This window comes from Salarias fasciatus, chromosome 5 (assembly GCF_902148845.1).
Source record: "Salarias fasciatus chromosome 5, fSalaFa1.1, whole genome shotgun sequence".
In the NCBI taxonomy this organism is placed as follows: domain Eukaryota; kingdom Metazoa; phylum Chordata; class Actinopteri; order Blenniiformes; family Blenniidae; genus Salarias; species Salarias fasciatus.
This window is the reverse complement of record NC_043749.1, coordinates 29,420,459-29,442,333: the sequence shown is the minus strand read 5'-3', so window position 1 is coordinate 29,442,333 and position 21,875 is coordinate 29,420,459. Positions and strand designations below refer to the sequence as shown.

The window sequence follows — 21,875 nt, the reverse complement described above, 5'->3', positions numbered from 1 at the left end:
TCATCGCGGGCCCGGGTCAAACTGACTCGACTCTCTATCGGCTGGGAGAGCAGCGCGGACGGCGGGATCAGACGTGAGGTTCCCTACATGTGTTTGTGGTTTGGAGGAATCCTGGATTCCAGCAGGTGGTTCGGAGTTCTGTTCTGTTCTCGCATGTTTGGTTTCGACATGTTGTAATTCCTTCCACACGTGAAGATTTAATCATGAATCAACTTGTTTACGTGAAATCCGTCCCGGCGTGTCTCTTCCACATTTTACAAGCGACATGTGTGTACGTTCACAGAGTTCACATGTGCAGACAGCTACGCTAACAGCTTCATGCTAACAGCTCGATTCCCACTGCAGGTCGGTTTTCAGATGCCCTCACTACATCAACCAGAAAAAGCCGGCCGGGAATAAATAATTGAGCAGTATTGATAAAAGGTGCAGCTGCATCTGGACGTCTCAGATGAGAAGTGCTGCTGCTGCTGCCACCGCCGCCTCCCCGTCATTGGAAAGCTGTTAAAATCCTGCTGAGCTCCGATGAGCCTGCTGGGACGTCGGAGAGTCACCTGTCAGTCACCTGTCGGCTCCGCCCCCTCCCCCCTGCCTGAATCAGCTGGACGGCGTCCCTCCAGTGCTGAGAACACACTCTGTTCACTCGGTGCTGCAGTCAGCTGTCACACACACACACACACACACACAACCCCTCCACATCTGAAGACATTCAGCTCCAGGAGGCGTTTCCTGCTCTGAGGTTGCTGACGAAAGGCTTCGCACGGGTCAAAGAAAACCCCGAAGTCTCCAGAATGACGGAGGACGTTCGGCTTTGCAGACCTACTTCTGTCTACTTCTTCACTTTAGCATTTCAACGCTGCAGTAACAGCAGCTGGGTGTACTTCCTGGAGGCGATCCAGTCCGGCCGTGTGTACCTGCTCAGTTCGGCCTCCAGGCGGTGCAGTTTGTCTGTCAGAGTTTTCCGTTCGGCTCTCAGACTGTCACAGTCCTGCTGCAAACACACACACCGCTCCTGCAACGTCACACACTCTGCTGTGGGAGAAGCAAGAGAGGGAGAGAGAGGGGGAGAGAGACAGAGAGAGAGAGAGGAAGACGTGTGGCTTTAATAACTCTGCCAAATCCGTGTTTCCATCGTGACCCAGAGGCGCGCCGCACCCTGCAGCTGTCCGGCGGCGCTGTGCTGCTGCTGCTGCTGCGCGAAGGCCTCCTGCAGCCGGCCGATCTCCGCCTCGTACTTGGCGGCCGTGCTCCTCCAGTGCTCCAGCTCCGAGCGGACGCCGCCCAGGTCCGCCTGCAGGGCGGCGATCTCGCGCTCCCGCTCCGCCGTGGCCGCCTCCATGGCGTGTCGCAGCATGAGGATCTGCCGGCAGGAACAGTTCGATGGGGGCAAGAAAGTCAGAAAGTCATAAAGAGAGCAGAAAACATTCAGCAGGGACGCAACGACTCAATGGGATTTATACTATATCCACAATACGATTTCTTAATTTCAAAGAATATTGTGACTGAAATCTCTTCATTAATTGTGTTTTCTCATATTGTATCTTCAATACTGTATCAAAGTGAACTTCTTTCCATTCTGGAGGCTGCAGGTTGTTTTCCCGCTCGTACCTCCTCCTGGGCGGAGTACAGCTCCTCTCTGGTGCTGCAGATGGTGCTCTCCCGCTGCTCCCTCAGCGCCTCCATGTCGGCCTGCAGCTTCCCGAGCTGAGCTGAACACACACCGGCAGAGAGAACGTCACACTCCGGGCGTGTGTCCACTGTGTGTGAGCGGACAGTGTGTGTACTCACTCTGCAGGTACTGGATCTGTTTGGTCGACTCCTCGCTCAGCTGCGAGTTGTTCTTCCTCTCCTCCTCCAGCAGAGCTACACACACACACACACATAAACACACAGGTTGTAGTAACTTGTGGGAAAGGTGCTGTGGAAGAAGATCGGCGTCTCTCCAGGCACCTTGCAGCTCCAGACACTTCTGCTTGCCGGTGTTGGCTAGCTCCTGGGCCTCCAGCAGCTCCCTGTGGAGATGGTGGATGACCTGCTCCGTGTCTCCAGGCTCCAGACCGGCCCGGTGGAGCTCGGCTGCGCACACACACACACACACACACATCGTTGTTTCATGTAACTACAGGCTGATCGAGTTGAAGAACTGCATCTCCCAACAGATCGGAGTTTGCTTGGTTTATCCGTTCTCACCTTTGAGCAGAGCGACTCTGTTCTGCGGTTCATTCAGCTCCTGATCGTCCATGTTTCCATCTGAAACACACACAACTTCGGTTAAACACACACATAAGATATTCAAAGTGCTGCTGAGGCCAAAACAAAGCTACACACATTTGACCAATCACTGAGTACTTTTTAAAAATGTATTTTGTTCTTTTTAAATTGAGACGTCTTTTTAAACAGAGAGTTTGAGCTGACCGGACGTGTCGTCGCTGCTTCGGTCTTTACTGGGACTCAGAGTGTCCGACATGTCCGACTCTTTGGCGTCCATCTGGTTCCCTGATGGACACACAGGGACACACACACACAGCAGGTTATAAATAAATAAAAGCAAAGCTGAAGAGAAAACACTGAAGATTCGACACACGAGGTTTAAATCGTTTAAAGATGTGCAGATCTATGTCAGAGCAGGCAGAACCCAGAACCTCTGAATGTCATCCTTCTCTCCAGTTCATGGAGCCCTGCTGTTAAACAGGATGATAAGGAGTAAATGATCTAATAGTGATTCTTCTGTCTGCTGGAGCGGCTCTGCAGCTTGGTTTTATACGAGAGGGCAGATAGTCGTGTGGTTTGGACTGTGATGGATCATCGGTTTGATCGGTTTAACGCTTTCTCTGAAGACTGAAGGAGTGTCTCTGTTACTACTGGATGATTCTACTGTGAAGAACTGATATGTTCCTGAAATTATCTCGCATCACGACTTGACTTTGGCTGTAGAAAATAGCTGTTCTGCACACGAATGAGTAGATGGACAATAAGAACAGTATTTTCCTCCAGAGTGCTGTGACTCCTCGTCAGTATTCTCCTGGCCTGGTAGTTTTAAAGCTGACAGTCACTGTAATAATAATCCAACATGGTGGTCTGTCCATGTGAATGCCCGTCAAATCGCCATCTTTTATGTTTTGAGTGTGTTGTTCTCTGCTGGCGTGTGTGTAGTTTCATTATAAAAACTAACAACAGCACCCACTAGTGGCCCAACATAAAAACTACATCATTTTCAGTGTTTCTGCCGTTTCCATCACATCATTGTCAAAATGTTTCTGTGTAAACGCTACATTTTACCTAAAAGGAAAATGCAAAAACAAGGCTGTAATTGGACTGATCGGCCACTCCTCCTCTGCAGTGTGTGTGTGTGTGTGTGTGTGTGTGTGTGTGTGTGTGTGTGTGTGTGTGTGTGTGTGTGTGTGTGTGTTACCTTTAAGTCTGTCAGGACTGGCCAGGATGTCGTCTTCTCCCGTCTGGTTGTTCTGTAAGTGAGCGTCCATCACTTCTACACACACAAACACACAATCAACACGTTTTGCACTGCAGACTTCAATACATTTCTCTCATTTTATGAAGACTGACAGAGAAAATTACTCAAATTGATTCAAATCAATGACCTTTGACCTTCATTGTCATCGTATTCAAAAATCCTCTCAGGGGCTTCATCAATACCAGATTTCACTTTAAATCCGTTCATTACACTCAACACAACATTCTCTAAAAGTTTCACACATAAGCATCGAAGACCAAAATCCACATTTCACAGGAGTTTTAGGACTTCTGAGGCTTCTACTGGTGATTCCTTTCAGCTGAATCTGGATCTCTTACCGTCGAAGTTGGCCAGTTTGTGGATTGAGGAGCTCACCGTTTCCTTCAGCTGCTTGACGGCTGCAGACAGACAGAAGACAGCAGGACAAAAACATTTTGTTCAATTCAGCTGAGAATAAAAAAGACCTACTGCAGTTGATCACACCATCCTGTTTGCACGACTCGATTAGTGAGCAGTTAGTACTGATGTCAAAAACAAACTTCGTTCTGATGAAAGAAACTTCGTTCTGATGATTGTCAGCTTAAATACTCAGTGAAATTTATTCAATGCTGTGATTTAATTTAGCGCCAGAAGCTGCACAAATGAAACTAACTTTAAACCTGTTAAATACATAAATGGACACACAAAACTTGGCAAATAGTTTTGCCTTTACTTGAAAATGTTAGAATATAATGTAGCAAAAATATAGCAGGAAAAAAAACCCCACAAAATAAAGTTTCTCATTCTGCATGAACGAGATGAGCCACAACAGAAACAACCTGGAAAAATGTCACAAGCCCAATCCCAGGTACATTTCAGTGGGTTTTCTGTTTGTTTTCTCCTAATGAAAAGCCGTTAAATGAACAGTTATGAAATTGGAAGACCAGTGGGAAAGAATGAGAGATGACGGTGAAAAGCTACAAAGGCAGCATGCAGAGAGAAAAGATGTAAAAATCCAAAAACAGCAGCAGTGAAAATGACGTGAGAAAACCACAAATTCAAAAATGAAATTATAAAACAGGTTAAAACGGGGATGGCCAACGAGTTCATGAAGCTCAACAACAAACCTCTCAGCTAAAGAGGAAAACCTTACTTAGTCCTATAAAGCAAATATTTGAATAAAGGTAAAGTTACTCTTTGGAATGTTCTAGTTTTTTATACATTTTTGATATAATTTTATCCAATCTTGCCTAAAACAGAAACAATGGCAATATTTCATGTGATTATTGAACATATCTAGCAAAACGTGCAGGAAAAGTGATCGAAGTGTGAAAATGACGGCTCGAAAACAGCAGTTTGCTCAGAGACGGTGCAGCTGAGAAGAAACATCTGCCGATATGAACCACGCTCCTTTAAAACGAGACGCTCAGGATGTTTTATGGTTTCACTGCTCAGAAGAAGTCAATACATCTTCGATGATTTAGGCCCCATCCACACGAAGACGAATCCAGGCCAAAACGCAAAAATATTTGATCAATTCACCCCGTCATCCACACCAATTCAGCATTCCGTGGATCTGAAACCGAACATTTTTTGAAGCCAGGTCCCAGGGTGAACACATCCGAAAACTGTTGAATCCATAGCTCCGTATTTACTCCTACTTTGGAGCGTTTCCTGATACGCTCGCGTCATCGCGCTACGTCTTAACAAATGCACAGAACTCTGTAAACAATAACAATGGCGCTGTGCAGTGCAGTAGACGTCCTGCTGAAGACTGCCAGCGTTTTGCTGCTTTTACAGCAAAATATTACACTCCTTCAGGACCACCGGATACAACAAATCAGCATGGAGAACGCCATGCTTCATCTATTTTGTTTTTTTTATTGTAAATATACACGTACATGGCAAACATTATGCCAGGGGGACACAATAATCCATCTGTTTCTTTCAAACACCTTAAATTTCTCACAGATACTGATAAGTTTTTACAGCCTTTTTGTTTTCAGAGTCTTTTAACATTTTTATATCAGAGTACAACATTTCTGAAGTGGGTAAATGACGGCTTCTGCCTGCTATATTTGCACTTATGAATAAGAATTTTGATTTTAGGATTAGTAAATTGATGATAAAAAAAAAAATCTCCTTTTCCTGTTTTCTGAAGAAACAAAAAAACACATTTTCCCACCTCAAAGTAAAGTCCTTCCTTGTATACATTATTAATTACAAAGTGACAGAAATCCTTCCAAAAGATCCTGGAGTCATCACGTCCAAAAGAGGAGTTGAGTTGTTTCAGGGTGATTTCCGCAGAAAGAACAGTTCACATCAACGTCCCTTTTATATTTGTCATGAAGTGGTGAGCAGGATGCTTCATGTAATGTTGGACCAACCACAAAAAATATGAAGCGCTACTCGGCGGAGGCGCTGATATTGCCATGTACTTCCAGCAGTTGTCAGTGAAGCGCCATCTAACGGCCTGACATGTTATTGCAACGTTTCAGCCGTTTTGAAAACACTCATGTGGACGTTCATAAATATTGAACCAACTCCGTCTTTACGGGCAAATGTTTTTGGAACTATGAGCGTTTTGGCTTCGTGTGGACGGGGCCTTAATAGATTCTGTCTTAAAGAGCGAGGCGGGTGAGCAGAGGCTGGATGTGACGGCGGTGCAGCCACAGCGTGACGATGCTTCGACTAACTACAGCTGCCAAAATCCAAACAACCAAACCAAAACGAAAACCCAGATGAAACCAGCAGCGCACTGAAGCAACAGTCTGTAGATCCACAAGACACAGGAGGGGTGAATAAACAATGTAATCGTCTGTACGCATGACGGTTCAATTAAAAATCACTGAAGAGGCACGATGTCTATGGCAGGCCACCAGAACAACACCGCCTGACTCCCCACATCGACGCTGGAGATCGTTCTTTGCACTGATGAGACGAGGATTGACTCGTGGTGTGAAACTGGCAACAGAACATGTGAAAGAGGGATGCACGGTGGAGGGAGCATCATGGATCTGAGCTGCAGAGCCTCGGGAGAATGACCAGACTGACAGCGAAGTGAAAATGAATCCCAGGATCCGACGGGATGATATTCCCGAGTGTGTCCAGCTGAGGCGTCAATACGACGACCCAAAACAGGAAGTGAGAGCAGAACCAGAACCAGGTCTGTCAGGAAACAGAAACTAACTCTAACCCATTCAGAGTGTTGCACAGTGAGCTTATAGGTTTAAAAGTTTTCAAGTCAAAGATTCATTTCCTTTTCTGCACTGGACATGTTTTACTGAATATGTTCAATGAAGACCTGAAACATTAAAGCAGTTTTGAGTTTGTCTAAACTAAAGTACATGTCAATCGGATCACATTTCAGAACCAAATATTACAAAAAACTACTTCCTGTTGTAAGCTAAAGACATGTAATGTTGAAATAAAGTGAAATATTGTGTCAATACACACTTGAGCTTCATGTGTTTGGACCACCACGTCGACATGCAGAGCACGAATGACCAATGAATGGAAAGAACATTGAGTGCGGTTCAGTCTGTGGTGACAGGGACACTGGGAGTGTTATATCTTCACACATATCATGGATGTTTGTACTCACGCGGACACTCAATTAACTGTTGGATTCTAGTCGAGTCTCCTCCGCTGTTGTTAACGTGACAGTTGTCTGACAGAAACAGAGAGCTGACGTTACGACCACCACCAGACCAGTCAGGCGAGACTTCATTGATTCTGCTCATCGGTGTCAGAAAAACCCCAAATAATCCAAATCTGAGGCCCTTCGAGGCGCTCAGTGCCAGTGTGTGATTGGATTTTGATTAAAGGTGCATCTTATTCAGTACTTGGGGTAAATACTGAGGGTTTAGGAAGACCAGGACTCTCATTTATTGAGGGTTAAAGGTACAGTATGTGATTAAAAAAAAAATCCTCTTTTGTTATCCGACTGTTTGTTCACTGCTCTAATGTCTGACAGTCAAGAGGGAAACTTCTGGCAAATCAGTAACGAATAAAAGTTCAGTAAGTTTCACTTCTATGTATTTAAAATGCAAAGTTAACAATAGAAAGCAACAGTTATAAAAAAGTGTTATATTTCAGGCTCAGTAGCGACTAAAGCTTGCATTACAAATACTGATATTTACATATTTAATATTTTATGACGACTATGAGGAGTGAGATGCTGTAAAGTGTTTCTATCATGTTCTAGTCTATAAAACCCTAAAACCAGCATCCAGTTATCAAAAAAGAAAGACTGAATTGTGAATGTCCAAAAAAAAAAAAAAGATGTAAATTCAGAATAACTGGACCAAAAAACAGAATAACATTCATCATGGTTGACACATACCGTTACTTAACTCTCACACACTGCACCTTTAACCACAACAGAAGGAGAAAAAAATCCACTTCCTGGATCAGATGTGCAGAATCAACAAGCATCTTCTCGATCAGTTTGAAAGAATTAATTCGAAAAGACGAGTTAAAATGGAGGAAATGACAGAGAAAAGACTGACAGGTACAAAAAAACACAGGTCCAGATCGAACCGGCCAGAGAAACGGAGCAGAAGCCAGAGCTGCTGGCGGACAGGACGACGCGCGCACGTACGCACGCACGCACACACGCAGACAGACAGACAGACAGACGGAACGCAGGTCAGGTCGATATTCAGGTGGACTTTAGGTCCACAGAGAGCAGAAATCACAAGCCTGACAGCTCAATCACAAGCCGGAATCCTCTCTGAGCGCCGAGTCCACAGCAGTGTGAGGTGGGGATGCTTCAAACAAGGAGTGACATATAAAGAGGTGGGCTGGGAATGGCACCCGATGGCAACTCAACTGACAGGAAGTGAGGCTTTTTAGATGCAAACGAAGTGGAAAAATATATAAATATATTTAAAAAAAAAAAAAAGAGTCAAATTCTGGAAAACAAGAAGGATCTGCCCTGGTATTCAAGATGAAGAGCAAATTTCCATTTTCTAGTGGAAAAAGAAAATTTCAAGTAAATCCACGTGAGCTATTTTTCCGTGAAAAAAAATAAACAAACAAACAAAATAGTGAAAGATCAGCTAAAAAAAAAAAAAAACTAGCTACCATCAAAGTCTTGGTCTTCACCAACTGCACCATCATCGGTGTCTGTATCCTCCTCATCCTCGTCTTCCTCCTGGCCCTCAGGTGTCAGCAGACTCTGTTTGTCCTGGACGGGCTCCTCTACGGGTCCGCGGGGGACAAAGGCCTCATCTGTCATGTCACCACATCAGACATATATATATATACGTATACAGGTGTGTTTGTGCGCTTCTGAGTGACGGTTCCTTCACAGAGAGTCGACTGTGGCGGCGACGCGGCGAGGAAAAGACGCCCGCCGAGTTCAGTGTCCTCAATCGATCAGCCAAAAGTCAATCAGTGACCGAAAGCCTCCATTCCCCCACCAAAGATGGAACAATCATTAAAAAACCAAAGCAGTGGACAGTTTGGAACCCAGTGAAACGACCCAGATTATTCAGACCAGCACAAACCGCCTCAGCTCCTCCCCTGCGAGGCCGAGGCCTCTACAACGTCCGCAAACCTCAAGCAGCGACGCTCAGACTCGTCTGACACGCGGCCATTTTCTCTATTCAGGAACCACTGGCTGCGATTACATGTTTATCAATCCGATTGTCCGGCTGATATTAACTCTAGTTAGATCAAGTGATCGGATTGATGTGCACCAGCGAAAGCTTCTCATTCAATCAATCCCATGATGCTTTGCACTGTGAGGTTCCCATTACTTGTAACTTGTAAGCTCAGCACGGCTGGTCAGAGCTCTGTACAGTCATCAGCTGATTACATTTTAAATAGATTTGGTTCTAAAAATAGATGTTGATTAAATAAACAGTTTTGCCTTCAGTCTATTTCTACTGTTCTGCTGCTACATTCAAGGACGATTCTCTGCTCAGTTCACCGTTCTTTTTTTCTGCCCTGAGAGTGTGCAGTGGTTAGCACTGCCGCCTCACAACAGGACGCTCTGCGGTTCAGAACATGTCATCCTGTGTGGAGTTTGCATGTTCTCCCTGAAGCCACATCAGAAGCTAATTTCATAAATTGATTCTGACCATGGCTCAGGGTAATGTGACTTGTTTTAGAAAGCAGTACTGTTGCAAAAAAAAAAAAAGAGATCAAACAAAAACACTAATTAAGTTGTAAATGTTTTGAGGGTTGGAGGTATTCCTGCTGTGTTTTAAGTTTCCTACAACTTTAATCAACATTTTCTCATCAAATGTATTATCTTGCTCTTTTATTCTGATTTGTTTCAAATCGTTCTCTAGAGATTACTTGAACGAATCTGAAATAAATCACTGAATGTTCCCTGAAAAGTTTGGGTGTCTGATCTGGACTGTTCAAATGGATCTGGATGAGCATCCCCATCACATGACCGCCGTCAGCTAGCAGAGGACGCCTGAAGGCTGGACATCACGCCGGAAAACCAAGACGTAAAGGAGAGGATGGAGAGGCAGACGTCCTCTGCGACACACAGAGAGAGGTAGAGGCGGATGAACAGAGAGACGGCGTGCAGCAGGGCTTCATGCGTGGTTAGTGCGGGATGAGGAGGTGGAGTTAGCGGCCACAGAGACGGAGGCGGAGACGAGGACGAGCGTCCCGCAGCGTGGACTCACCCAGACTGTTGTTTTCTTTAACACTTTTCTCCTGCAGCTGTTCTAACCGCACTGTAAACAACAACAACGACAACAGCAGCAGCAGAGAGGTGTGACTGACGGCAGCTTCCAGCACAGCCTCACCGCTGGAGAGAGACCGCTGTAGTTCATGTGATGAGCCAGCAGGGGGCAGGCGTCATTGTGTGGTGTGTGTACGCGTATGTGAGTGTGTGTGTGTGTGTGTGTGTGTGTTACCCTGCAGTGCAGCCAGCCTCTCGTTGGTGAAGTCGTTGTCGGCCTGCAGGGCCTCGATGCGAGCCTGGAGAACCTGCTCCTTCTCCTCCATCTCCTCGATCCGCAGCTCCAGCTCCCTCTTCTCCGTCGCCCCGCGCTGAGTCAGCTCCTCCTGCCGGCCCTCCGCCGCCTGACAACAAGCCAAACCGTCCATTTTTAGCTCAGACATGTTCTGCATTTCCACAACTTTTTGAAAAAAAGAAAAGAAAGAAAAAGTTGTGGTAGTTTTCATGTTGGGCCACTAGCGGGTGCTGTTGTTCTGAAATCACACGCTCGGAGCACCGTTGTGGTGTAAACGCAGCCTTCCAGTGTCCCTGTCTGCATGCACACACCTTGATTTTGTCGGTGAGCTCCTTGATCTCGTTGACGGCGGCGTTGTACTTGTTGGCGAGCTCCCTCAGCTCCTCCTGGCTCCTCTCCGACATCTCCTTCAGGTGGGTGCACTCGTCCTCCGTGTTGCTGAGCGAGCGCTGCAGGAAGGCGGAGACAGTGTCGTCTGTGAGGCGAGCCCTGGCGGTGCAGCTACACCGTCGCCTCGGGCGTCCTACCTCCACCTCAGACAGCTTCCGGACCACCTCGATCTTCTCCTGCAGGACTCTCCTCAGGGACTCCTTGGCCGTGGTCTCGTAGTTGTGTTTGTCCTCCTGGAGAGCCAGCAGCTCCTTCCGGATCCCTTCCTCCGTCTGAGACTGTCAAAGCATTTATTCATCAATACATGATGACTTGACTGGCGTTTCAGGCACACTCAGACTCTGGTTACCTTGGAATAAGCCTGCAGCTGGCTGCCCATCACCTCCAGTCTGGAGAGCAGGCGGTCCTCGTCGATCAGAGCCTGATGGAGACACAACAACGGTTTAAATCAAAGCAGAACTGACTGAGTGATGGTTAATTTGATGAGCAATGAGAACAAAGGGGAGCTGGGGGGGGGGAGTAAGGCGACGCTTCGTACCTGCCAGCTGCTCTCTGAGGCCTCCTGAGTGGTGGCTAACAGACGCTGCAGAGTGGCTAACTTCTGCTCCAGCATCTGCTCTCTGTGTAAGGCCTCCTGAGGAGAGACGGGGAGGAGGCCGTCAGCCACACAAAGGAGCAACACAAGCAAAAAATCGGACGCTGGTTATAAAAAAAAACTGTCCTGAAGTGTTTGTCCTCTTCTTCAAAAAGACACTTCTTTAGAAACATACTGAGACCCATAAACATCAGGCCGATCTTCTCCACATGAACTCACAACTGAAACTTTACTTTCTGTTAACAGTGGCAGGAATTTCAATAAAGTGACACCGAGTTGCTTTTGGCTGGATTTTTCAGAAACAAGTTCAGACGTTCACACGATGCTCTGTGATTCCATCAATAACAAAGAGGGCAACTGTTTGAAAACTGCGATTTCCTCTGATATAATGTTGAAAAGGTCGAGAAAGAAACTGAAACATTTATCAGCAGCTGGTTTTAGAAAACATACAAAAATCTATCAGGATAGAAAACTTGAACTGACTCTATGAGATGCCACAGAAAACATCTTGCGCAGCTTTGATCCCATCTCTATGGAAATAGGGGAAATTCAATTTTCCAATTTGCTCAGGCTCAAAAAACTGAGTTTTAATTTGAAAGTTGTCTATGCTCTGCAATATGATGGGGAAAAAAAATCACAAAATGTTGGCTAAAACGTCTAAATAACAATCAAACACTTAAAAACATAGTGGGGAAAAAGTGTAATTGACAAATGTGCAGGAGTTGTATTGATGTTTGCAGCCTTCTTGATGCAAGTGTACTGATCTGAAATCTAAAAAAGTCTCTGAAGTGTGAAGTTTTGTAAAGGGTTTTTCTTTGCTGTTTTTGTTGCACTTTCACAAAAGGAGGCAACAGTTTTACACTGTGTGCTGCCTAACTGGGGTTAAAAACTGGGATAAATGCAGGCAGAGGACTCCAAAACGCATCATATATAAAGTTACTGAGTTTGATCCCATCCGATACATTCAGATCATTACTGTTTCAGTTGGTGTTGATATTGTGGTGGAGTGTGAATCTGAGCTGCAGTTCTGAGCTGTGACCAGTAGGTGTCAGTGTGTTACCTGTAGATACTGGGAGAGCTGGAACAGTTCCTGAGAATACATACTGGGAGTGTTGGCTGCAACCTGGAAAACACACACACACACACACACACATACACAGCAGCATGTTTACAGTGTTTAGAAAATGTGGATCACTGTCTAGTTACTGTAAGTTAACCCTTTATTGACTGTGGCAGCAGCTTCTGGATCCATACACACCACACCTGCTGAAAACCACCGCTTAACTGAACCAAACTCATCCTGACTCATCAAAGTAAATCTAAAACTAATCACAAACAAAACAAAACCCAGTACATGGCTCACAGTGATCCTGCTGCTCTGCTTTGTTTCAGGGCTGCTGGTGCATTTAAATGCTGTTTTCGTGAAACTGAACAAGATTTTCAACAAAACAAACATGTTAAAGTGACACTGACCGCGATGGAGAACCCAAGGCTTCAAACACAACATTTTCCAAAGTATCAACCTATCTCCATCAGCTCACCTTCTTCCCATAATGCATCCCAGCTCCACATGTTATTCAGGTCATCGTGACAGAATATAATAGAGAAAGCGTCTTTGTCAAAGAAGCTCAGAGGACACCTGAACAACTTCCATTCTTTTAGAGAGCGTGTCTGCTTTGAAAATAAAACTACAAACTAAAAGACCGACTACTGCTCATCATCATGTACTTTAAGAGGAGCTGAAGCGCTCCGAGTCTCAGTATCATCAGTCAGTCTCAGCTCGGGGCAGAAAGCAGGACGCTTGCTGAAAACTCAGTTGGACGTGAGAGTGACGCCAAGCGGAAAGCTGGATGGAGAACCACCACCGGGGAGAGAGAGAGAAACTACTCTCCCTCCTGATCCACAAGGATTTCTGAGAGAGCCGAAGCACCAACTGGCAGCAAACACCGCATTCCTCAATCAGCTGACGACTCTACAACACACACACACACACACACTACCGCTGTGTTCAACCACACACACACAGTCAGCTGCTTCACTAAAGAACAACACAAACAACAAACCAAAGAGCATGCACCGCACGCACACACACCCACACACACGCACACGTGTCTTACCTTGTCTACAGGTAGCGGTAACGGAGCCTGGATGACACTGAAAGAGAGAATGTGGAGAAAACTGTTGGTCACCATGGAAACAGCAGGGAGCGGAGACACGTGGAGTAACCACGGTGACAGAAGGGGGGGGGGGCGCGCTCAGTTTCTTGAAGGTCTTGTGATGCTCGTTTTTCACCTCAAACAAACGGTCTGCGCACGGCAGCTGGTGTGAAACCTCAAACATCGAATTCCTGATCGATCCAATCGGAGGGTGAAACCATCTCACCTCGCCAGGTGGTTTGTCATCGTTTTTGTAGCTGAATGGTCACAAAAAATTCCAACCCTGCTTTTTGTTTTTCCTCCCCTTTGATTGATTGTGTAGTGGAAAGTCATTCATTAGTTCCTGTTCTGATTGTTTCTTCCGTCTGGTGTGAAGCATGTTAAACTCACGCTAAACTGCAGTATTCAGAGTTTGATTTGTTTCTTTCAGTGTTTTGCTCTTTGGAAAAACAAGTGATCACTCCACAAGGCAAACATCTGGCCAGTCATGTTACATTGTTTCAGTCATTTCTTGGCTTCGTTGGCCTTTCATTTACTCAGTTGGCTCATTTTTGAGTCTAATTCAGCCTTTTTGGCACCATGGCCGGTTTAAAGCAACAAACTTTTTCCACACAGACCAGCAGGATGGGGTATAAAGACGCCTTAATGAGGGCTTAAAGAGGCATGAAAGAAATACTGGTGGAGTTAAGAGCAGGAAAGAAGCACTGATGGAGGTGAAGGGTTTTTCAAAATAAAACTCAATGCAAATAAATGGAAATTTAAATGCACTTTTTCCACATTAAAACTTCTTTATTCTCTCTTTGCAGGAAGATAAATGATGGTTCTGGAGCCCTGGACGAACTGGCCTGTTGGCGAGTTGAGCGCTGGGTCATGGAGTTGGCTGGTTAGTCAATTCTTCAGTTCACGGACTGGTTAGTTGGTCAGCAGTGGTTGACTAAGAAGTAATTCAATTGATTCATTGTTCATTTATTGGTTGTTGGTCATTTACCATTTTTAGTTCCATCTTTTCTTTGGTCACTCAGGTTGGTTGCATTTCAGGATGTTGCTGTTTGATAACCACTGGTTCTCAGTTTTTATTTTCAAACATTTGCATGAGTGAATAAATAATCTACTGATCAATAATGTGACCAACTCAATTAAAAAAGGGTGAAAAAAGTTAAGTCACCCAAAGCATGCATAATCAATTCAGCACATTTGTAATGTAGATTCCGATTTAAATCTCAGCTCTTGGAAATACCGGAGGACCAAAAAGCAGACCAAACAAATAATTCAGCAAATCTCAGCCCAAACTGTGAGCTCCAGTTCTGCACTGTAAAGACACTTCAGTGGCCACACACAGAGAAAACAGTGACTGAACAGGCCTCGGGCTAAAAGTCCAGCAGATAAACACTCCAGAGGCTGTTACAGTGTGTTAAATCACAGCGCTGTGGCTGCTGTGGGGAACGAGGAGAAAGCCAAACACAGCCCATCATTAAGCCGGACAGAGTTCCTTTAAAGTTCGGTGAAAGTGGATGATGAATGTGACAGTTTGTGAGAACAGAGGAGCCTCGGGGAAGTTTACAGGACCAGTCTGTGGTCCGCTTCATGAAGATCCACTTATATAATGTCTCTCTTTAGCTGCTTACGGCCCATTTGACTTTTAGGCAGTGCAATCACTGCTGCTAATAAATGTCCTGTTAACAAAGAGAATGGCACCGAAAGAAGGAGACCTTTGTAGTAAAAACTAGAGATGTGCAGAATGCAATTTATAGAAAAGGAACTGATTAACTCTCAGTTTATGCTTGAGTCCACGAAGGCGGGTGATAAAACAATATGCTGGATGTGTTGAAATCGTTGTAGAATTCAAGTCCCTATAAAAAAAAAACGCTTACATCCAGACAAAGCGGTTTTTCCATTAATGTGAGCAATCAAAGCCGTATGATGCAAGAGTACATCAAGGCTAGTTTCCAGAAGGGAGACCTATATAGGTGAGAAACCAGTCAGACTTCAGGAATGAAGGCAAACTTGACTTTGGCCAAAGTATAACTCAACTCTGTCAATGTGTAACCTGCAGGACAGGCCGAGGCCGAGCACACGGCCGTGAGAAATACCGCAAGCACAAGAGCAGTAATTCTGTATCGCTGAGCCTTAACAGTTCGAACTTTATCAAAAATCCATAAAATGAATTCCTATTTAAAATCAGAACGATGAAGCAGATGAGCTGCATTACTGTCTCAGGATCACAGCATCTCTGGATAAATGATGTTTTCACACAGGCTGAGCTGACAACTAGAGCTGCTTCCCGGGAGGTTATTGTCCACATTCCTTAACTTAAAGTATTTGTGAATTACATCCTTCCTTAAATTCATTTTCTGAAAGAAAGAACTGGGAAAACCACTCTTTTTTTTTTGTCTCTCCACCTTCGTACTACACCTTTTCCAACCTGCCATTTCAAGCATTGATATGTAGATCCGTTCAAAACACCAACCAGGTCACAGTTCTGGTGCAGATGTTTAATCTCCACAATTCCCAGCAATGACCCAAGAAAACTGCATCACAATTTTACCTGGTTTGATGCAACTATGCTGTGGATTGTGGGTAAAATGTTCAAGGGAGAGAGGAAGACACAGACTCTGGAAGCGGAATCGTTAGAGCAGACATCCCTCATTTTCAGACCTGCAACACCTGACTGCAGCGCTCACACCAGCTCTGCTCCAAAATAACACCAAGAAAAAATAAATAAAGTAAGATGGGAGGAAGTTCAAAGCCTTGCATGACCTGAATTCACAGATCTCCAACTATGGCTCACCCGAACATAAAGTCTGCCCACGCTGAGCAGAGCAGGCCCACAGGACCCAGTCATCCACAGCCATCCACATCTGATGGAGCTGGGAGTGTTCTGCATGCAGTCCAGCGGAGAGCGGAGACGGAAAACAGCAGCACGACTTTCCATCTGCACTGCGCTCAGACATTTCTGCCATTAAAGATCTTTTTACAGTGACACACTTGTCCTGGAGGCCGCATGAAGCTGCCTGGTAGAATATTTCAATCCGTCCTACACGTGACTCCGTGTGCTGACTCAGCACAGACTCAAACAGTCTGCAGACCGACAAAAAAAAAAAAAATCCTGCCATCAAACATCGTCAGATTCCTTCTGTTCCACTTTGGACAGAAAATCAGGGCCAAGCTCGGATCAGTTACATGTCGAAACCAGATGTCTCCAATTTAAAACAAAATGGGAATAAAAGTGTAAACTTTAAGAAGTCAAAGCTGAAGTGTTAAAGCGATACTTCAACATTTTGGCAAATTGGCCCATTTAGCGCAATTCCTTAGTCATTTCGAACAGCATACTTACTTTTTTGTTTATTGTTTATTCAGAGGTGAGTCGGGGAAGGTTTTCTGGACAGACACAATGGAGGTGAACGGTATTTTTGTTCCTCCTCGTCAAACTCATCAAATACACAATCCAACAACCCCAAAACACTTTGGTGGACACGTTATAATCCACACATTCACTACGCTGTGGAACACCAACAAATAATATTGTAGCGTTACGACGCTGAAGCAAATACTGGGAACTACTTTTTCTTTTGAAATCACTACGCCCAGACGCCATGTTTAGTAAGTAGTTCCGTCTTAGCCATCTTCGCATAAATAACTCAATCTCGTAATTTTGCATTAATATTTTACAGCGTAGTGAATGTGCGGATTATAACGTGTCCACCAAAGTGTTTTGGGGTTGTTGGATTGTGTATTTGATGAGTTTGACGATGGGAACCAAAAATACCATTCACTTACATTGTGTCCGTCCCGAAAACCTTCCCCGACTCACCTCTGAATAAACAACAGCTCGCCCTCACAAAAAAAGTAAGTATGCTGTTCGAAATGACTAAGGAATTGCGCTAAATGGGCCAATTTGCCAAAATGTTGAAGAATCCCTTTAAGAATCACATTTTTGCTTTGATTCATTGACATAAATCTCTCGAGACAAAAGCTTAAAAAAAGTCTTACTCCTCTGTTTTTTCCAGTTAGAATTACTTGTTTCAGTACTTACTTTAAATGTATAAAATTCTAAGATAACACTGATGCTTTAGAACTTGTATTGTTAAATTAATTCACTAAGATTTAATGTTTCATGAGTTAAGGTCTACAAATTACGTGCAAAATAAAGACTATAAATATATGCAGAAATGTGACAATCACATGGCTCGGGTCCATCAGTGTTTGATTCTGTATGACTATAACAGAAGCAGTGACAGAAGTTTTAAGAAGCTCAGCAGTAAAAACTCAAACGTGACTCCATCCATTCCAATGCTGCGTTCAGATCAGAGCTGCATTCTTCCTGACCCTGGCAGTATTTTCAGTAAGAATGTGATTTATAATCACATCGGGATAATGCCTACGTCATGCATCAATGATCTCCATCTAAACAGGCAGCATGAGAGCATCAGTCACAGCTGAAAGCAGAAACTTTGCCTCATTTGAAAAACACTCATTGTTTTTTCCCCACAATGTAAAACTCTTTGCTGCTATTTCCTATTCTGAGCCACTCTCGGTGTGTTACTTATGTTAGCAGCTTGTTTGGCAGTGTGTTTCTAAACAGATTTGGAGTTACACTGATGAAAAGTGATTGCTGAAACGTCTCTGGGGTCAATAGTTGGTAGTTTGGTCTCAAGACACTGCTCACTGTCCGATAGTCAGCCTGAGAGACGTTCAATGACACTTACCGAGAGTTGCTCAAATGAGTTTCTGGTGAAGAGGACAAGACAAGTACTAACCTTTGCCTGATACCAAGTGCCGATACAAGTACTTCTTAAACTCCATTAAGACCAATTCATTCTCCATATGAAAACAACGCGCCGAGCTGATGGATCACCATGAGCCATCGACGCTACGTCACCTCAAAACCCGAAAACCAACAACCGGTATTGGTTCATTAGTAGTTGTGAAACCCACCAGAGAGGTGGCGTTAACCGGGGTAAATTACAGGCCTCCGGTCTAGATGAACTGCCCGCCCATTGAAAAGCAATCAGACGAGCTACTGGCTCCAGCTCGGCCTGACGAACTCAAAAAGAGGCGTCTTCTTAGAAACCTGCTGCAGATAAGAGCACAGGGACAACACAAGTCTGATCTGTTTAATAGCTGAAAGGCTTGTTTTTTTTTTTTCTTTCTTTTTTTAAGATTACCGTAGAAGACAGACAGCCAATGGAAACAGTTTTAACACAGTCACTGGATCAGCTTTAACTTCCGAGGCCTAAACGTTCCACAGACCCGATCCGGACCACTTGTGCTTTCCAAAGGAAACAGTGGAAGATTACGTTTGAAGCACGAACTTCAGGGAGGATCTATAAAACACGAGCAGCCCGATCCAGGTCATACCTGTCAAGTCTCCTTCCCGACTGCGTCGGCCTGCGATCTATCAGAGGTCAAAGTTCACCACAGGTCCTCTCCTCCACAGAAATCCAACCCTTCCTTCTTCACTCCATGTTCTCCTGCGCCTTCAGCCAGAGCAGCTGATCCCTCTCCTCCGCTCCAGAGACAGAGAGACCATCCCACGACACAAACTTTCTTTTTCTTTTCCTCCGACTCGCTGCTCCTCCTCTCCCCTGAGCCAAACAGCTGACTCTCTTCCCTTAACTGGGGGCCCCGCCCCCGCTGGCCCTCGGCCGTGAGGAAACGCACGCCTCCTGTCCGAAGCAGCCTTTACTACCTGAACGATCTCAGGCAGGCCGAAGGTGAGCGGCACCTGAGGAGGCGGACCTACGCCTTTATCAACCACGTGACCAGGGACACAGCACACAGGAGCATTCGGAGGAAATGACCGAACCCGCAACCGATAAATGTCAAAAACAGAGTTAGACTCTGCAGGCAGGTTCTCGTCACACAGGTTGTTCATTATTTTACAGCCAATTCAAAGTATTTTCACCCAAATAACACAATTCTGCCTGCTGTGCACAAACTGGAGAGGCCTCTTCACTGCACTCCAATAGAAATACCACAGATCTGGCCTTCAAGAGCAGTTGATCCACAATGTAAGGAACCATGCAAGAAAGAAAGAAAACCACTTCACCTCCCCGACCTTCAGGCCTCCATCACTCCATCTGTATGAATTAATGAGACTCGGGTCCGATTTACATGAGAAGAATCAGCGGTGTTTGTGTTTTCGTGACAGGATCTGTTCTGAAACATTGCAGTTCGCCTCCCGGGCCACTGGCTGGTGCAGGAAAGTGCAGGGTGTGAACACTCAGGCTTCTTCTTTGATATTCATCATATCTGCAGCTCAGACTGCAGGTATTTAAAGCCCTCGGTGTGAGGGGGGGACAAGGTGAGTCAGCTCATTGAAGACTGTGTTTCCAGGCTCTCGCCGACAGACGTCACGAAGAGACGACTGAGTAACAGGCTGACGGCGTCAAAGGTGAGGGCTACCTCGCTTTTTGTTCAGGAACAGAGGGCAACTGTATGAAGTTGTGTTTGGCTGACTTCCAGATGGCCACCGGAGGGGGAGCAGAGACATTCTTCAGCTAATAATAAATCTGTCTGATTTAGCTTCACATGGCTGCCCTTCAGAAACACCTCACACACACAGCTGCGCCCACTGGAACACGAGGATCAGAGCTGTGATCACTATCTGCTCATGTTTGGAATACTTTGAAGAAATGAGGTTTGATCAGCACTTTAATGCCACATTTCTATAAAAGCGCAAATCTTCAACTTCTTTTCCACAAGAATTCTGAATGAAATGGCGTTAGACGGAAGGATTTACATCTAACAGGTAGCAACAGTAAAATGTGTCTGTCACTGAAGAAAGACATCAGAACTTCCTGCAGAATCCATCCATCCATCCATCCATCCACACATGGCAGTATGAAGAGCAAAGAAGCTGAGACAGCTTTTTTACTTATTTATTTGAATCGTTTTCATCGTTCTGATGGAGTTATTTCTCTGTTTTATATTCCATTATAGTTTTTTTTTTTTTTTTATTCTTCTGTGCAGCACTTTGGAAATGTCTGTTGGTTAAATGTGCTATAGAAATAAAGTGGATTGGATTGGACAGATCGGCCCTCTGCGACTTCCTCCAGCTCTTCCTGGGTGCCCTCGAGCTGCTCCCAGACTAAACCAGAGAACATAAACGCTCCAGCACTTCCTGGGTGGGGCCAGCTTCCCATGCCTGATAGACCCCTTAGGTCCTCTTCACATATTTACGGTAAAAAGGCATCGTGTTTGAAGCTGGTTCCACCCTGGAAGCTGTTTGGCAACATTGTTGTGGTATAAACAGACACCAAAAACGCAATGACAACAGGATGCTTTCACTGGAAAACATCCCGTTTTAGCGGTGCTTCGGTGTGACTCAGGCTCAGAGAGTGAAGGGCAGCAGGGCAGCAGATGGCACCGCAGGACACACAGCCGCAGCCCGGCTGTACGCAAACACTCCTGCAGCAACCGCTGCGCTCCACTTACTGCAGTAACCAACATGGAAAATATCACAACGTGGAACTGAAATCACGGGTTCTCCGATGAGGTTGGTTTAAAACATGCAAACTTCACGGTGTGACTTTAAAGTCTGGGTGCTTACTCGCTTCGTCGGCGTGCCTCCATCCCATCAGGTAGGAAGAGTTTGATTGTTGACACGATGCAGCCATGGGTCACTGCAAACACAACAACCTGTCAAAAGATCTGCCAAACACGGCACCTGCTTTTATTTTCAATGATGTTGGTGAGAAATATCTGATTGACAGCTTTAGAATTCACCTCGTGACTTCACTAATCTGGTTTTAACATTGATATTTCAGGTGTAGCTTCAACTTTCTGTTGCGTTCCTGCTCAGGCTGTGGCTCAAGCTTCCGTGTTTAAAGCATTCGCTTTCAACTTCAGCTTTGGCAGTCACGCTGTAGCTTCAGAAGTCATGCTGTATGTTAAGCATTCATGTAATTTTACAAGTCACACTGTAGTTTCAGCAGTCACGTTGTAGTTTAACAAGTCATGTTGTAGGTTAAGCAGTCATGTAGTTTTCGCAGGCGCATTGTAGTTTTCAAATTCATTTCATAGTTTTGCAAGTCATAATGTAGTTTTAGAAGTCATGTTTTAGAGCAGGGGTGTCCAAAGTCGGTCCTGGAGGGCCGCAGCCCTGCATGTTTTCGAAGTCTCCCTGCTTCAACACACCTGGATCTCATGAAGACTCATGGCCAAGTCCAGCAGAAAGTCAGATAACGAGCCTCAATGCAATCAGCTGTGTTGAAGCAGGGAGACATGGAAAACATGCAGGGCTGCGGCCCTCCAGGACCGACTTTGGACATCCCTGTTTTAGAGTGACTAGTTATGTTGTAGCTTTCATCACATTATAGCTTTCACAGTCATGCTGTAGC

At 45.1% G+C, this 21,875-nt stretch overlaps 1 protein-coding gene across 8 annotated transcripts in view; it reads right to left on the bottom strand.

Moving 5' to 3' along the window:
• Positions 1-21,875, bottom strand: part of slmapa (sarcolemma associated protein a) — a 44,524-nt gene that overhangs the window by 6,492 nt on the left and 16,157 nt on the right. For 2 of the 8 annotated variants that reach the window (XM_030091912.1, XM_030091910.1), the window contains exons 3-22: positions 21,086-21,158; positions 13,495-13,531; positions 12,438-12,500; positions 11,321-11,416; positions 11,132-11,203; positions 10,920-11,060; positions 10,704-10,841; positions 10,333-10,501; positions 10,099-10,149; positions 8,537-8,683; positions 7,053-7,118; positions 3,808-3,867; positions 3,410-3,484; positions 2,413-2,493; positions 2,188-2,247; positions 1,948-2,073; positions 1,786-1,860; positions 1,606-1,706; positions 1,153-1,357; positions 912-1,029 (exon numbers count right to left, since the gene is read on the bottom strand). In XM_030091912.1, coding sequence (XP_029947772.1) covers positions 912-1,029; positions 1,153-1,357; positions 1,606-1,706; positions 1,786-1,860; positions 1,948-2,073; positions 2,188-2,247; positions 2,413-2,493; positions 3,410-3,484; positions 3,808-3,867; positions 7,053-7,118; positions 8,537-8,683; positions 10,099-10,149; positions 10,333-10,501; positions 10,704-10,841; positions 10,920-11,060; positions 11,132-11,203; positions 11,321-11,416; positions 12,438-12,500; positions 13,495-13,531; positions 21,086-21,158 — 1,954 coding nt within the window. The remainder of the gene's footprint in view (positions 1-911; positions 1,030-1,152; positions 1,358-1,605; positions 1,707-1,785; positions 1,861-1,947; positions 2,074-2,187; positions 2,248-2,412; positions 2,494-3,409; positions 3,485-3,807; positions 3,868-7,052; positions 7,119-8,536; positions 8,684-10,098; positions 10,150-10,332; positions 10,502-10,703; positions 10,842-10,919; positions 11,061-11,131; positions 11,204-11,320; positions 11,417-12,437; positions 12,501-13,494; positions 13,532-21,085; positions 21,159-21,875) is intronic. The other 6 variants (XM_030091916.1, XM_030091915.1, XM_030091911.1 and 3 more) reach the window with 5 other exon arrangements.